This window comes from Melanotaenia boesemani, chromosome 4 (assembly GCF_017639745.1).
Source record: "Melanotaenia boesemani isolate fMelBoe1 chromosome 4, fMelBoe1.pri, whole genome shotgun sequence".
NCBI classification, from domain to species: domain Eukaryota; kingdom Metazoa; phylum Chordata; class Actinopteri; order Atheriniformes; family Melanotaeniidae; genus Melanotaenia; species Melanotaenia boesemani.
Window position 1 is genome coordinate 7,281,118 of NC_055685.1, and position 16,063 is coordinate 7,297,180.

General features: G+C 42.4%; 1 protein-coding gene across 8 annotated transcripts in view; it reads left to right on the plus strand.

The window, feature by feature from the left end:
* The window catches only part of LOC121638423 (myosin-10-like), a 72,914-nt gene extending 58,036 nt beyond the window's left edge, over nucleotides 1-14,878 (plus strand). For 7 of the 8 annotated variants that reach the window (XM_041983206.1, XM_041983209.1, XM_041983208.1 and 4 more), the window contains 17 exons: nucleotides 1,934-2,146; nucleotides 2,370-2,514; nucleotides 2,604-2,810; nucleotides 4,296-4,400; nucleotides 4,571-4,723; nucleotides 5,004-5,252; nucleotides 5,331-5,543; nucleotides 7,531-7,743; nucleotides 7,840-8,001; nucleotides 8,115-8,243; nucleotides 8,333-8,421; nucleotides 9,957-10,080; nucleotides 10,216-10,305; nucleotides 10,470-10,588; nucleotides 11,102-11,210; nucleotides 11,306-11,478; nucleotides 12,545-14,878. In XM_041983206.1, coding sequence (XP_041839140.1) covers nucleotides 1,934-2,146; nucleotides 2,370-2,514; nucleotides 2,604-2,810; nucleotides 4,296-4,400; nucleotides 4,571-4,723; nucleotides 5,004-5,252; nucleotides 5,331-5,543; nucleotides 7,531-7,743; nucleotides 7,840-8,001; nucleotides 8,115-8,243; nucleotides 8,333-8,421; nucleotides 9,957-10,080; nucleotides 10,216-10,305; nucleotides 10,470-10,588; nucleotides 11,102-11,210; nucleotides 11,306-11,478; nucleotides 12,545-12,692 — 2,641 coding nt within the window. In that variant the 3' untranslated portion in view covers nucleotides 12,693-14,878. Of the gene's footprint in view, nucleotides 1-1,933; nucleotides 2,147-2,369; nucleotides 2,515-2,603; nucleotides 2,811-4,295; nucleotides 4,401-4,570; nucleotides 4,724-5,003; nucleotides 5,253-5,330; nucleotides 5,544-7,530; nucleotides 7,744-7,839; nucleotides 8,002-8,114; nucleotides 8,244-8,332; nucleotides 8,422-9,956; nucleotides 10,081-10,215; nucleotides 10,306-10,469; nucleotides 10,925-11,101; nucleotides 11,211-11,305; nucleotides 11,479-12,544 lie in introns of those variants that run through there. The other variant, XM_041983211.1, reaches the window with a different exon arrangement.
* Nucleotides 14,879-16,063: the final 1,185 nt, after the last annotated feature.

The window sequence follows — 16,063 nt, forward strand, 5'->3', positions numbered from 1 at the left end:
TGCATACAGTCGGATTAAATCATAAACCTATGTGTATCTAATCTGAGTCTCATCTGAGATCACCTGAACAACAGTTTCCAGCTCACCTTTCAAAGAAAAAGGTGTTTTTTTTTTTGCTGAAGTGTGTTAAATATGTTTAGAAATGAGTTTTTACAGCCACCAACATGATTTCTGACCAGCATCACGACAGACCTGAACGGATGTGGTAGTTTCATCTCCATGACAACAGTACTCCACTGTGATACAGCAGACTTGAAGCAGCTAAGGCAGGGATGTCCAGCTCGTGTTCTCGAGGCTGCAGTCCTGCAGGCTTGAGATGTTTCCTGCTCCAACACACCTGATTCAAATGAATGGTCTCTCCTCAACAGCTTGTTGTCAAGTTCTGCCCAAACATGTTGGACCCATTAATCTGATTCAAGTGCTGCAGCAGGAAACATCCAAAACCTGCAGGACAGTGGCCCTGGAGGACTAATTTTGGACACCCCTTAGCTAAGGTTTTCCTCTGTGTTTCAACTCACGTGCAGTTTTTGTGTGACTGAATCTTTGCTCTAATTCAGGGATCCTCGATCCTGGTCCTCGAGGGCCAGTGTCCTGCAGGTTTTAGAAGTTTCCCAGCTGCAACACACCTGTTGAGTCTGAATCAGGTGTGTTCCAGCTAGGAAACTTCTAAAACCTGCAGGACACCTGCCCTCGAGGACCAGGATCGAGGATCCCTGCTCTGATACTGTTCATCTGTGTCTGATTACAGCAGACTGAAGGTGATTGATGCTCTTGTTTCTTTTTCCTCGTGAAGGAATCAAAAACTGGTCTTAGTGGAGGAGAAGCTTTTAGTCAGCTTCTTTTTATGCTTATTGAGAGAAACATTTCCACTGATGTCTGGAAAAGTGCTGCGTCCTCATATTTTTAACTATCTATTTGCTGTTGAGGCATAAATTTCCCTCAGTCATAACAGTGAGTTAATGAGATAAACAGCAGTGTTTAAACGTTCCTCGGATCATTTTAATACCGTACCATGCTAATCTCCGCTGACCCACTCACTTGGCTCCATGGTAAACATCTGCTCGACTGTTTTCCTCACAGCAACCCTCAGTTTAGCCACCGATGATTAGATCTTCATTAAACTTGATGTGCCTCAATTTAATCCTCGCTTCTCTGAGAACAGTTGGATGTTTGGAAAGTGGGGCGCCTCGTTTTTATGGAAGTCATTAGTGCCTTTAATCAAAGCTTTAATCAGAGTTAATTATGTGACTCATACCACACTGAGTGTTTACAGCAGAGGATTTTTTTTACACAAGTGAGGATCACAGAAGCTCTGCAGCCAGCAGGAGGATTTCTTGGCCAAACATCCAGCTGAAAATGAGTTTTTAGTAGCAAACGTTTCACCACACTGCCACCCTGTGTGCAGAGGCGGCGTCATGGTCACCAACAACAAGAAAAATCACCGTCTTTATTTTCATCAGACAATCACAGTTTGGATTTCTACTTATTATGAATTTAGTTTATTGGCTTTCTTGAGCAAAACATCCTCAGATTTCTGAGGAAAGAGAAAAATATAAAAACAGGAAAAAGGTTTGAAGAGTAATAAAATGTTTTTTCACTTGAATTTACAAGAAGAGTCTGTTTTTCTGTCAGTTTCAGTAAATCCTGTTCCAAGAATAAAAAATTTATATGAATGTTAGATGAATGTGTTGATGTTTAGATGAAAAGTTAGTAGAAAAAAATAAATGAACGTCACAGTTTAATAAATAAAAAGCAGACAGCCCCTGTTAATGACAAGCTGATGTGTGTTCATTACATTAAGAGGAAGATTTAAACTGAGATCAAGTTTAAAAAACATTTCTTCTGTATTTATTATGCTTAAAACTGAGCTATAAGGTTTTGGGGTTTTGTTTTTTAATCACTGTAAAAATACTTAATTTGTGTGTCCGCTTAGGAGCGATGACGAAACCGTCCAGAAAAACAACGCCTTAAAGCAGGTTCGAGAGCTCCAGGCCCAGCTAGCCGAGCTCCAGGAGGATCTGGAGTCGGAGAAACTGTGTCGAAGCAAAGCTGAGAAGCTGAAGAGGGATCTGAGCGAGGAGCTGGAAGCTCTGAAGACCGAGTTGGAAGACACATTGGACACAACAGCTGCCCAGCAGGAACTCAGGTGCCCAAATTAAAGCCGCTATCAGTGAGGATGAACTGAAAGTTCAGCAGTTTTCACATCAAAGTGCCTGAGAGTTAGAAACAACTTCAGCCTTTTAGAAGTTAACTAAGAGTTATTTACTTACACATGTAGAAACATGGAGTTTGTTGCTCACTGTGGACAGCTGATTGGGTTTTTTATCAGTTTTTTTCTTAAAATCCTGTCTCCTGTCTCTGAACACCAGGTCCAAACGTGAGCAGGAGGTGGCCGAGCTAAAGAAGGCCATAGATGAGGAGACCAAAAACCACGAGGCTCAGATCCAGGACATGAGGCAGAGGCATGCCACGGCACTGGAAGAGCTGTCTGAGCAGCTGGACCAGGCCAAGAGGGTGGGTGGCTCTTACCTGGTGTCACATGAAGGGCTCTTCTGTGCTTCCTTACAAGTCCTCTGTAAAATCTGTGGTTTTCTTCTCTACAGTTCAAGGCCAACCTGGAGAAGAACAAGCAGTGTCTGGAGAGTGATAACAAAGAGCTGGCGTGTGAGGTGAAGAGTCTCCAACAGACCAAGGCAGAGTCGGAATACAAGAGGAAGAAAGTGGAGGGGCAGCTGCAGGAGTATATGGCCAGGGCCACCGAGGTGGAGAGGGCCAAAGGAGAGCTGACTGACCGCTCACACAAGCTGCAAGTAAATACCAACATCAGCCAAAAAAGACCTGATAATCATGTCGTCATATTCTGTCAACTCTTAAAACTCCGATAGATCGCTGGCTTCCCTGAGCATTATCGGTTATATTGGCAATCATTTCAGTGTGTAGACTGAATGGCAAATGCACAACGAGTCATGATAACACCATTATTGATCATATTTTTGTAATAAAAAAAGATTACTATCACTATGTTGCTAAGAGACCTCTATTTAGACCTGGAAGTGATGATGAATAGAACAAAATGCCTTTATAGTCATTGCATAACAAGATAGAGTGAAATTAGCAGTACTCCTGAATCAATGCTATTTAAAAGACGACAACATGGAGTAAAAGTCAAAGGGACATGTAAAAAGGCAATGTTCACAGATTTTATTTACACAGAATAAATAAGGTTAAAAGTATGTACATAAATAGAGACTAAAAACACTGTGTACATCTGAAAGGTACTCATCTACGTGAGCTTCTTTGCCTAATGGTTCAGGGGTAAAAACTGACTTCAGGCTTCTGTGTAACGTACCAGAGCGTCGCAGAGAGAAAAGTTTGTAGCCAGCGTGTGAGCAGTCTTTAGCATTTTTCTTGCTCTGCTGAGACACCTTGAGACAGAAATGTCCTCCAAAGAGGCCAGAGTGCAACCAGTTTTTTTTTTCTGTAGTCCTGATCATCCTCTGCACAGCTTTTTCTCAGCTGCAGAGCATGCTGGTACCACACAGCGATGTCGTAGACCAGAACATATTCAGGTGATGATCTGTGGGAGACCAGCTGCTGTTGGTTCAGGCTGCTTCTCTGCAGCACTCTGAGGACATGCAGTCTCTGCTGGGACCACCAACAAAGTGTTTGAAGTCCAAGAGAGGAAAGCCACCTCCTGTCAAGCCTTCCACCAATCAGAGAGCTTAAATTGACTGTAATATGCAATCAGGAGCAGCCGAAGATCAACCAGTAAGCAGAAAGTATGTTTATCTGAAAAGATGAAAAATAAAGCTCTTCTATGGCTGGAATAAAGCCGTGAAGGTGTTTCCGATGCACGGTGGTGCCAAAAACCAGTCGAGTTGGAGTTGGTTTCGTAGGTAAATAGGAGTATAAATAACTGTAAATAGCAAAAACCAGTTGAAGGAAAAGTGTAAATATCTACATAGCTTCTGATGTATGTTTGCTTTAATGTCAATATTTTATCTTCTAAAAGCCAAGACTTGAGAGAATGATATGCAGATGAGAAAAGGCTTGGTCACTGTTGATCTGTTTTATTTCTACAAAGTAGTCTTTTCTTGTATTGGTCGGCCTTTTTGCTGCTATATCTATTGATACATTCATTTTACATCATTTTACCCTCATGATCTGACAGCTGAGGCTGGAAACATCATGTCTGGTGCTGACTGGGATTAAAAGGGCTGAGCTTCCACATGTTGTTTTACATTAAAAACAAAAACGGGTTCTAAGGGTTAATGATGTCTGTTTTACAATGTTAGATGGAGCTGGACAACGTTTCTGCTTTTCTGGAGGAGGCGGAGAAGAAAGGTGTGAAACTGGCCAAAGAAGTTGACAACCTGAACAGCAAACTGCAAGACTCTGAGGTGTGAAGGAGAATCTGTCTGAACAAAATGAAAGAAAAGAACTACAGCTAAGAAAATCGTTCATTTTCCTGCTAATCAGAACTCTAAAAATCTTACCTGATGCTAAACGGAGGCATAACAGATATGCCTTCCTGCTTCCTCTCTCCAATCTGACCCTTGTTTGTGTGTAGGAGTTGCTGCAGGAGGAGACACGTCAGAAGCTGAACCTGAGCACCCAGATCCGCCAGCTGGAGGTGGAAAAGAGCAACTTGCTGGAGCAGCAGGAGGAGGAAGAGGAGGCACGACACAGCCTGGAGAAACAGCTGCAGACGGTGCAGGCTCAGGTGAATATCCACACCACACACAAAGAGATGAGGCAGGTGGAGCTTCCAGGTAGCAGCAACGAGTGAGGGCTGAAGTTTCCAGCCGTTTATCAGCTGCGAACACCTGCATGCAGGAAGCTGGAACTCTGTGAGACTTTGCAGCAAATTAAAGACCCATGATATCATTTATATTACTCATATGTACAAAATGTTAATTTTATCTCCACACACCTTTACCGTAAGAAAGATCAAAATATAGTTTTATCTTTTTGTATTTGATATAAAATGATCTTTTCTGCAGCTGTTTGAGACCAAGAAGAAGCTGGAGGAGGATGTAGGAGCGTTGGACAGTCTGGAGGAGGTGAAGAGGAAACTCCAGAAAGACATGGAGCTCACCACCCAGCATCTGGAGGAGAAGACCATGGCCATGGACAAGATGGAGAAGACCAAGAACAGACTGCAGCAGGAGCTGGACGACCAGATGGTGGAGCTGGACCACCAGAGGCAGATCGTGTCCAACCTGGAAAAGAAGCAAAAGAAGTTTGACCAGGTACAGCAGATCAACTGCGAGATGATCAGAAATGATGATGTTGGTGTTTCTTAAGGCTGCTGCTTCACTGTCTGTTAGATGCTGGCTGAGGAGAAGACCGTCTCAGCTCGCTATGCTGAGGAACGGGACCGAGCAGAAGCTGAGTCCAGAGAGAAGGAGACCAAGACTCTGTCTTTGGCCAAAGCTCTGGAGGAGGCTTTGGATGCCAAAGAGGAGCTGGAGAGGTTTAACAAGCAGCTCCGCGCTGAGATGGAGGACCTGATGAGCTCCAAGGATGACGTGGGAAAGAACGTGAGTGAACTTTGACCTTTTACATGAACCTGCTGATGGTCATGTGGTACCATTGAGCAGATGGAGTAAATCTGATTGGATCTGAAACAACGAATAAGATACAGATTATTGAATTAGTACTCTGATCAGCCATGTTAGCTGTTGTGATACTCGGCTATCAGGACATCATCCTGCAGGATTTCGTCTCGTACAGCAGCAAATGGTGGGAAAGTTGAACAGATCCCACTCTTGACCCTTAAACTTCGCTAGATCACCAGCGCCCTGAGCGTCATCGCGTATATCGTCATCAGTTTCTCAGGAACAGTTATGTGTAACTCTAGTGGGTAAATTGTGATGGATAGCTTACCCATTACATGCTCTATGGAAGTTTTCCAGGCATTTACATCCCATCCAGGAGGTTTATAATCCTTTTTTTCAGAAACTCTGTGTTAAATCCACAGTGAGCGTGAAAACGTGATTATTTATTACATTTCCATGCTAAAAGATGGCAATCGCTACCATGTTGCTAAGATATTTTGCCCTGGAAATTATGATGAAGCCACTTCGTGGTCCAACTTTCCACCAATCAGAGAGCTTAAATTAATGATTAATGATAATGTCCAATCAGCAGCAGCCAAAGATCTGAGCAAAGCAAGTGAGCAAAAAGTTCTCTTTGTGTTTTTAGAGTGACAAATTATGACTCCTCTATGGCTGGAATAAAGCCAAGAGGACGTTTCTGATGCATGGTGGCATTAAATACAAGCTGAGTTGGTTTAGTGGGTTGAGCTTCTACATGCAGTTTTATTTGAAGTTTTAAGGGTAGATGTTTGTTCTGTTCCTCACAAAGATTGTACCCTCCTGCCTGTCAGATGAGCTGCTGCTTAGATTTAAACATGTAAATGTAACTCAACAGATCTCATTTAGCTTAGTTAATGTAAGAAAAGATAACTAGTCACAACTTATAATAGAATCCCTTCCTCCTGATTGAGATCCTGACAGTAGCATAATCATGGAAACATCTTTAGATGAGCTCTGCTGGTGTAACATTAGCAGCACATTTTACATTCCCAGAATAAGCTCATGCAGCATACGATAAGTTCAGTTTGGTAGAAACGTGATCGAGAAAATCAGAGGAAAGTGATGTCTACACACAAGTTAAAATATCAAGAAAACTGAGAAAGAAAAGGAGTTGGATCATATTCACCCCAGTAAGAACATTTTTAACACATATAACTCACAAAATGTTAGTGATGTTTAACTTTCAGGTGAAATTTATAGGAAAAGTAAAAAGTTCCTGAATGCTGCTGTTATGTCACCGTACTGTGCATTTAACAGAGAAAGTCAAATTAAGGAAAGATTATTGTGCCTTTTAGGTCCATTAGTTTTTACATATCCTGATTGGATATTCATCATGCAAAAAGATGAATATCCAATACATATATGTATACATATATATATATATATATATATATATATATATATATATAACCAAACTATCCACTAATAGAGGAAAATAAAAAAAAATGGCCCCACGTTTTTTTTCAACACCTCAAATAAATACAACTCCACTGCCCGATGCGGTGGCTGTAAATGGTGTAGAGGCTGATTTAGTTAGTCACACAGTTTTATTGAGTTACTGTAAACAATCAGAGCTGCTGAGCCGTCAACGTCTTTTCCAGCTAGATCATAAATCCCATTAGAGGAAATTATTTTGCCCCACTGTCAACAAACAGCAGCAGTAAATAAATAAATAATTTTGCCACAAAAGGCAGAAAAAGCCAAATAAAGATGGAACCTTAAACAGCAGCAGGAACTAAAAAGTTCTCAGTGGAGAGCTGCGACACGACTAGTCGCTCACTGAAAGAGCTTCTGGGTCCCTTCAAAGGACAGTTTTTATTTTTGACCTTTTCTCCTCAGTGACCAGTAAGTCTGATATAAATCACTGACCAGTTTCTCCCTTTTTTTCTCTCTTTTTTTCTTCTAATCACACAACTTTACATCCCTGCAGGTCCATGAACTGGAGAAGTCCAAGCGTACCCTGGAGCAACAAGTGGGGGAGATGAGGACACAGCTGGAGGAGCTGGAGGACGAGCTGCAGGCCACAGAGGACGCCAAACTGCGTCTGGAGGTCAACATGCAGGCTATGAAGGCTCAGTTTGACCGAGATCTGCAAGCCAGAGATGAGCAGGGAGAGGAGAAGAAGAGGGCGCTGGTCAAACAGGTTATACACCTCAGTTAACCTCTAAATATTCACATTAGCCTTTTTTAAATTCACAGAAAGCCAAGATGTGAACTGAGTGACATGCCATGTCTCTAGGTGCGTGAGATGGAGGCAGAGCTGGAGGACGAGAGGAAGCAGAGGACTCTGGCTATCGCTGCCAGGAAGAAGCTGGAGATGGACCTGAATGAGCTGGAGGGTCAGATTGAAGCTGCCAACAAAGGCAGAGAAGAAGCCATCAAACAGCTCAAAAAACTCCAGGTGCACACAAATTTCCACACCGATAGCAGTACAACTGAAGTCGTCACAAGCATCAGAGCAGCTGCCTGTCTGCTCAGTCGTTAACTTGCTGTGTGATGCTGTGACTCCTGCAGGCTCAGATGAAGGACTATCAGAGGGAGCTGGAGGAGGCCAGAGCCTCCAGGGACGAGATCTTCGCTCAGTCCAAAGAAAACGAGAAGAAATTCAAGAGCTTAGAAGCTGAAATCTTGCAGCTTCAGGAGGTGTGATACATGTTTTCTTCTACTCACAACAAAACACTGATGTGTGCAAGTGTGATGTGTAAAGACTGACCATTGGTGTGTGTCTGCAGGACCATGCAGCATCTGAGAGGGCACGAAGACACGCTGAGCAGGAGAGAGACGAGCTGGCTGATGAGATCTCCAACAGCACTGCTGGAAAGTCAGTATCTCCAGAATCTTTGGTAGAAGATAAAGAGATGGGTTTGGGTCAGAGGTGGAGTTCATTTTAGTTCAGGGGTCACATTCAGCTCAATTTGAGGGCGGTTCCAGTAAAATAACAGCATAATAACAAATACAAGAGTAAAGATAAGACTTCTTTTACAGGCTGGAGAGACCTCACTGTTCAGGTAGGATGCAAGAAATATTAAATAAAATAGGACTGTAGAAAATGGAATGGAAAAAATAAGATCTAGAAGACAAGAGTTAAACATTAAAACAAGCTCGTTAATAATACAAAGAATTTATATATATATATATATATATATATATATATATATATATATATATATATATATATGGAAATAAAAATGTGGTTCTTCAAAAATAACAAATATCCTATAGTAACTGCTGATTGTTCTATTTTGTCCTCCGTGGCCATCTTGCTTTGTTCCCTTGGAAGCAGTTTCTTTGCAGGTGCCATTTCAAGGTCCTTACATGTACACACACCATTACTGTATGTTATGCTGAAGCACAGTATGTATTACTCCGCGAGGCTCCTGACTACGGCAGCCGTAATGCTTCGACAATCTATCAAGCAGTGCGGCTTCGTAGTTCACCAAAGCCGATTGTACTAAAACATTTTGAAAATTGGTTCGAGGTCAGTAAGCACAACCAGAATTAATACATAAGACGCATCAGATTATAAGGCACACTGTTGATCTTTGAGAAAATTAAGGGATTTTAAGTGCGCCTTATAGTCCGAAAAATATGGTAGTTTTGCGTTATTTGGCTGTATTTTTTTCCATGCGTGACTTGGTGTGAAACTACTTTTTCTCCTGATTGAAAGAAGATTTACTGCGTACAGAAGAATATTTCATTGACATGAGACTGTTAGTTATCTTCATCCTCCTCTTGCTTTTTTTGTCGTAGCAGTACCGCGACAACAGATACGCCGTCATCATGCCGTCATCATGTTTAACATCTGCTAGAGCTTCACTTCCCCAACTTTCTCCATTTATTTTCAGAGCAGCTGCTCTGCTGCAGGTTTAGTGGTGCAGCAGTGAAAAAGGTCCCCCCCCCCCCCCCACACACACACACACACACACACAGAGTTTACTGCTGCGCTCTGAATGTTGTTTAGTCTGTTGGAACCAGTGCAAGACAAATTCATAAACCAGTATACCGCCCAGCACTAAATCCAGGTCTCATTTCCTGACTCTTTTCTTTTGTCTTTGTCTTTTTATTTACTTTACTTACATTGTTCCTGTAATTTTGTTTGAGATTTTTAATTGTAACTCCTTTTATGATCAGCTGGGTGGTTGTTTGAACTGGTCTCAGTTCCTTTACTTTTATTTTTGAAAATGATCATAAAGACCTTTAAAAGAGATCACAGGTGATGCAGAAGTCTGTAAATTCTATTAAAAACCTTCAGGCGTCAATATATCAAGTGATGAGCAAGTAAATGTGAAAACATCTGGGCTGAGCATGTGCTGGAGGAGGACATCTCTTAGTGATCTGTGGAACTTTGTGCATCAGGTCGTCTCTGCTGGAGGAGAAAAGGAGGCTGGAGGCTCGTATCTCCCAGCTGGAGGAGGAGCTGGAAGAGGATCAGGGCAACATGGAGCTGCTCAACGACCGCCTCAGGAAGACCAACATGCAGGTAGATGAATGCCACACAGTTTTAAATGTGGATGTGTGTCTTCAGCTTATAGTAACAGGAAGTGAACATTTTCCTGTGTGAGAAGAAGTAGCCCAGCTGTACCACGATCCTCACCTGCTTCGTTTCCTCTCTCAGGTCGACGGCCTGAACACGGAGTTGGCTGCAGAGCGCAGCGCCGCACAGAAGAGCGAGAACGCCCGGCAGCAGATGGAGCGGCAGAACAAGGTCTTGTATAGCTTAGAAACACGACTTCTTATCAAGTTAGTCGTTTATATTTTTCATAACTGAGGCTGATTAGCATTTAATCCGTCAGTGATAAGTTACACACCGCACCCTCGGCTGTTGAAGTTGCTCGTACTTCACTCGCTCAGTATTTGTCCTACATTCAGGAGTTGAAGGCCAAGCTGGCAGAGCTGGAGGGGGCCGTAAAGTCCAAGTTTAAGGCTTCCATCACCGCCCTGGAGGCCAAGATCCTGCAGCTGGAGGAGCAGCTGGAGCAGGAAGCCAAGTATGTGTCCGTCCCAGCTGTTTGAACAAGATCCTTCAGAGCAGGGGTTCCCAAACTTTTTGAGTCAAGACCCCCGAGATGACATACGTTACTATCATACGTATCATCTGGGTCGTCCTTCAGCATCCTCTGAATATAAGGCTGGAAAACTGTGATGAAGTGGTTTTTGGTGGATTCCTTTACATTGTTGTAACAAAACACCTACATGCCCACAGATCAGCCAAGATGATGCCAAATTTGGATTTTTAGTAATAACTCGATACAACAAATTTCTTTGCATTAACATGTTAATTTTGACATGCCTGATAAAAATCTCAAATTCGTTTGATAAATATTGGCGCTATATATATATATATATATATATATATATATATATATATATATATATATATTATTTGATATTATATACATTTGATATATTATCTTGGGACCCCCACTTTGGACAAGGCTGCATTAGAGATCGTTGCTTTCAGAAGACGTGCAGGTCACTCGTTTCTTCTGTAAAACTTCCAGGGAGAGAGCAGCAGCCAACAAAGTCGTCCGGCGTACGGAGAAAAAGCTGAAGGAGGTGATGATGCAGGTGGAGGATGAGCGTCGTCATGGTGACCAGTACAAAGAGCAGGTGCTGAACCAGGAGAAGAAAAGTGGGCAAGTGTACGGAGTCTGTCTGACTTGAATTCCTCTCACACTACCTGTGATTTTTGCGTCTCCTCTCAGATGGAGAAGGCCAACTCTCGCATGAAGCAGCTGAAGCGTCAGCTGGAGGAGGCGGAGGAGGAGGCCACCAGAGCCAACGCCTCCCGCAGGAAGCTGCAGAGGGAGCTGGACGACGCCACCGAGGCCAGCGAGGGTCTCACCAGAGAGGTCAACTCCCTCAAGAACCGCCTCAGGTACGAAGATGTCCTCAGATAGTTCCCACCTACTGATCTCTGATTCAGTGTTTGGAGAATTTATCATTTTAATTAGAGAAGTCATGATTATAAATTTTCTTGTTATGAATATTGTTAAAACAAAAATAAAAATTTACAATAATTCCATTATTAAGGGCTACAGGACCTCTACCTAGACCTGGGAGGATTGTTTCTGGAAACTACATTATAAAAATGGTTTCAAACATTTCTTTTCATCCTGAGAAGAGAATGTAGAAACACGGGGAAAAAAATCTAGATCAGATTTCAGTCGGATTGATTAAATATTTGTCCATGTAAACAAAGCTACGGTTTCTTTGTCCCCACACAACCAGCAGGCTTCTTCTACAGGCACAAGGCTAGCCCAACCTGAGTCGTATGCAGTTATCTGCTGATATAAAGACGTCTGTCTCGTCACTGCGGGACAGAACTCTGGAGCCAGCAGCCAGAATCAGAAATCATATTTTTCTTTTGCTGTTTTGTGGTGAAAAGTTTGATTCCAGCTCTAAAAAACTCTGCTAATGTGTTCTCCTATGACTCTGCCTTTGTTTCAACTGAATCATGAAGGTCGTGCTGGTTTCCATGGAGATGAAGGAGGTTTTATAGTGAAGTATTTACTCTCCCTATCATAGACTATGTTGAGCTTCATATTGGGACCGTCATTCCATTCTCACACCTCCATTAAATCACTTTTTTGCTTCGTCTTCCTTTACTCATTCCTCTGGTTTTCACTGATAGTAGTGTGGTTTTCTTTTAGAATGATAACATTTGCATGTTCTACTGTGTTCCAGGTGAATTTACTCTGACACAGTAACATGTTGATTCAGCTTTATTTTGAGACCAAGCTCAAACATACAGCCCTTGTAATTGTAAAGATATAATTCTTTTATTTGGGGGATGACATTCAGACAGGAGGCAGAACAAACAAGCCTCTTGATGAAGAGCGTCTGATCATGAAATGAAATAATCGTGACATCCCTACATCAAGTCTTCATACGAAATATGTAAAACTGGAAGCGAACATTTTATTTGTTTTTATTCTGTGCAGGCGAGGCGGTCCAGTCAGCAGCTTCTCCTCCGGCCGCTCGGGCCGCCGCAACCTCAACCTGGACGGCGCCTCCGCTGACATGTCAGACGACGACGCCGACAGCCGCGCCAGCGACTTCAACGATGCCCAGGTCTCCAACGTGGAGTAAACACACCTAAACACCCACCTGCATCCACTTTGCCCCTCAGAATATCTGTTAACTCAAATTTACGCATTTCACACCACTGATCGGTGAGGAGACGGGAGCCGGGTTTCCTCCAGCTGGGCAGATCGAGCCCGGCCCAACGCCTCTGCCATTTTGTTTTTGGATTTGTTAACACTGCAGGGAAAATCCACCGCCCTCCTCAACAACACCCTTGGACATTTCTGCCTTACTTCGTCATCCTCTGGAAAAGCTCCCAGTCCTGGCTCATCCATCAGCCGATATCAAGATGTAACATAACCCCGCCCCCCAGCAGTCGTGACATCATCAGCTTAACGAGATCATACGTGTTAGATACCAAGTGCTTTTTATACAAATGAAACTACGTGATTTAGATAAAGGTGTACACATGAAGTTTGGAAATGCAGGACTACAAGGAATAGTTGTTCATTCTGCCTCCCTCCCTCCCAGTGTTCACTTTTAAACTGGAGTCTCCCGGCCAGGACGCTTCATCTCCAGCTGCTCCGGACATGCGATAGAAAACACGACTCTGAACTGGAAGCGTTTTACTGTGATTTATAGAAAAAAAAAATAGAAGGAAAAAATGTATTTTCATCTCTGTTGCCTCATCTCAACATTTACCGAACGAATGTCTCACCTGGTTTTCTTCTAGGACCTTAAAGCTTGTGATTAGTTTTGTGTCGTCCACCACTGGGAGCACGACGAGGTGTTTGTTGTGTTTTTTGGGATGTAAATTGGCCTGAGCTGCAAATGATGCTGGAAGATGCACAGAACTGCACATAAAAATATTAAACTCTGTTAACTGGAAACACTAAGAGGCGCTCGCCGCCAGCGGGACACTACACGAGTATTAAACACATCTTTTTATTAAAGATGGCGTCATCATCCCTCTGCACTTCAGTGTTTTGTGTTATCAGATTTTCTCTCTGTAAACTCAAAATGTGTTTTAACACTTTGCTGCTCTACAGTCTTTTAAAATCCTCAAACACTCGCTGCCGTCTGGATGGAGACATTTGATTCTCTGTTTTAGAGGACATCATGCTCAGATTGGTGCTATGTTACATCTGCATTGAATTTTGGGTAATGAAGGTGCCAGGTTTTATGGCATTTCTCGAACGTGGCACTAACACCTAAACCAAGAAATACTGGACAAAGTCTCATTTATTTAAATCTGAGGTCTTTATTTGGCCCTCTACCCCAATATTTTTAATGAATAATAAAAATTTGGATGTATGTACAGTTCAGTGATGTCGGACTTATTGTAATGCAGAATGTATCCACCAGGGGGCAAAAGACAAGCGTCAGATTATGTGCAACATTTTTACAAAAAGTGATGAAATCTGATGCATTAAAGGGTTAAAGAGAAAAGTGAGTGTTTTCTGGTTTGAAGAATGTAGAAAAGCAGAAAGTGTTTCAGAAGTCAGCAAACTTCTCGGTCTGACTCGAATGTAATTTGTGCCATTAATTAGTTACGTCCCAACTCCTCAGATGTCCTCCAGACCTTCTCGAGCACTTAGTCTCAGACGGTAGATGTTAGTCCATGTTATAGTCCAGGATCTTGTAATCTAGCTGGATTTCTATTGAAGCTCTGCGCTGATGGACGTCTCACCACCACTCATGTTTTTGATTTCTTCCGGATGTGGTCAAGGATTCCTTGCCCCCCCACTTTTTAAATGTAAACACTCACAGTATGTTTCTTTGAAAGTGCCTTAGACACTAATAGGAACATAAGTCGGCAAAGATTGATGTGGAAAAAAACCAGTACATGAATAAAATGTTCTACACTTTTTCGTCTTTTGTATTTCGGCTGTGCTTTGTATCATATCCACTTCATAGTAACCTCTAAGCTTCAATGTTTGGCTCAGAATCAGTATTACAGTGTTATGATGAACTAACATGAGAATTGGAGACCCCACATTCCTCCGGTACTGAGGTTATTTGGGGGATTTGAGGCGCTGCACAGGATTTAATTTGGTTGGAAGCTTTAACATCCACTAGTTTTCTTTGTATTATTATTATAATTATTATTCAGCTGGCTGTTGACAACAACTGGGTGTACACCTGCAAATACTCCCATCATGGTTCTACTTGTATACCTGTATTTCTAGACAGTGATTTTCTTTTTCTGTTTTGTTTTTTGTAAATGTAAAATAAAGCATATTCGTTGTAAATGTGACTCTGGTTTTGGTTTTGGAGTCTTAAGCTTCAGATCTGCCTCAGTTTTTTTTAACTTCAACTTGTCAGACTCGTGCTTTGGTCTTTGGGCTTACATCCTTCCCGATCTTTACATGAGTTTAGTGACATGACTACCAACTCATGACAGCATCACACAGCTGCTGCAGGTGTGTCAGCTGCATCCATGATGAGAATCTCACGTTCCACCACATCCCAAAGCTGCTCTGTGGGACTGAGATCTGGTGGCTGTGGAGGCTGTTGGAGTCCAGTGAACTCATTGTCATGTTCTAGAAATCAGATGGAGATGATCTGAGCTTTGTGACGTGGTGCATTATCCTGCTGGAAGTGGCATCAGAAGATGCTCCACTGTGATCATAAAAGGATGGACATGGTCAGCAGCAATACTCAGGTAGGCTGTGGAGGTTAAACCAGGCCATGTTGGTACTAAGGGGCCCAAAGTGTGCTGACAAAAAAATCCCCTTTCTTCCTCATTCTGACGATAAGTTTGAAGTTTAAGTCGTCTTCATGTCTACATGACTAGATTATGAGTTGCTGCCATGTGATTGGTTGATTATTTGTGTAAGCAACTGAACAAGGGTTTCCACAGTGTAGCATCTTCTGATGCTACTTCCAGCAGGATAATGCACCATTTCACAAAGCTTAGATCATCTCCAACTGATTTCTTCTTTCTGGGAAGGTGTACCTAATAATGTGGCCAGTTCACAACTTTTAAACTCAGTTTTCAGGAAATTTACACCAAGTTGAAAAATACCACAAATAAAATCAGTCTGAAAGCAGTCATGTTTAGCTGCTTTAAAGGTACAGGTGTGTGTGTGTGTGTGTGTGTGTGTGTGTGTGTGTGTGTGTGTGTGTGTGTATAAAAATGAAAGTCAGGAGTCAGAAAAACCACCTTTTTTCTTTAATAACAGACACACAAAAATAATCTACAAAAGACCAAATTAATCAACCAGATAACCACGAAATGTTATTTTTATCCTCCCCTGACTCCAATGAAAGCACGACTTATAAGATGTCACCCACTGCTCCGGTCACATGACTTCACAAAGACGTCCCGAAGGACAGCGCTGACACTCATGGGTTTAACGTTTCAAGGAGGGAATAAACAGTCAGACCAGCAGCACCCCATCATGAGGAGCTACAATAAAACAATCTTTGGCGTC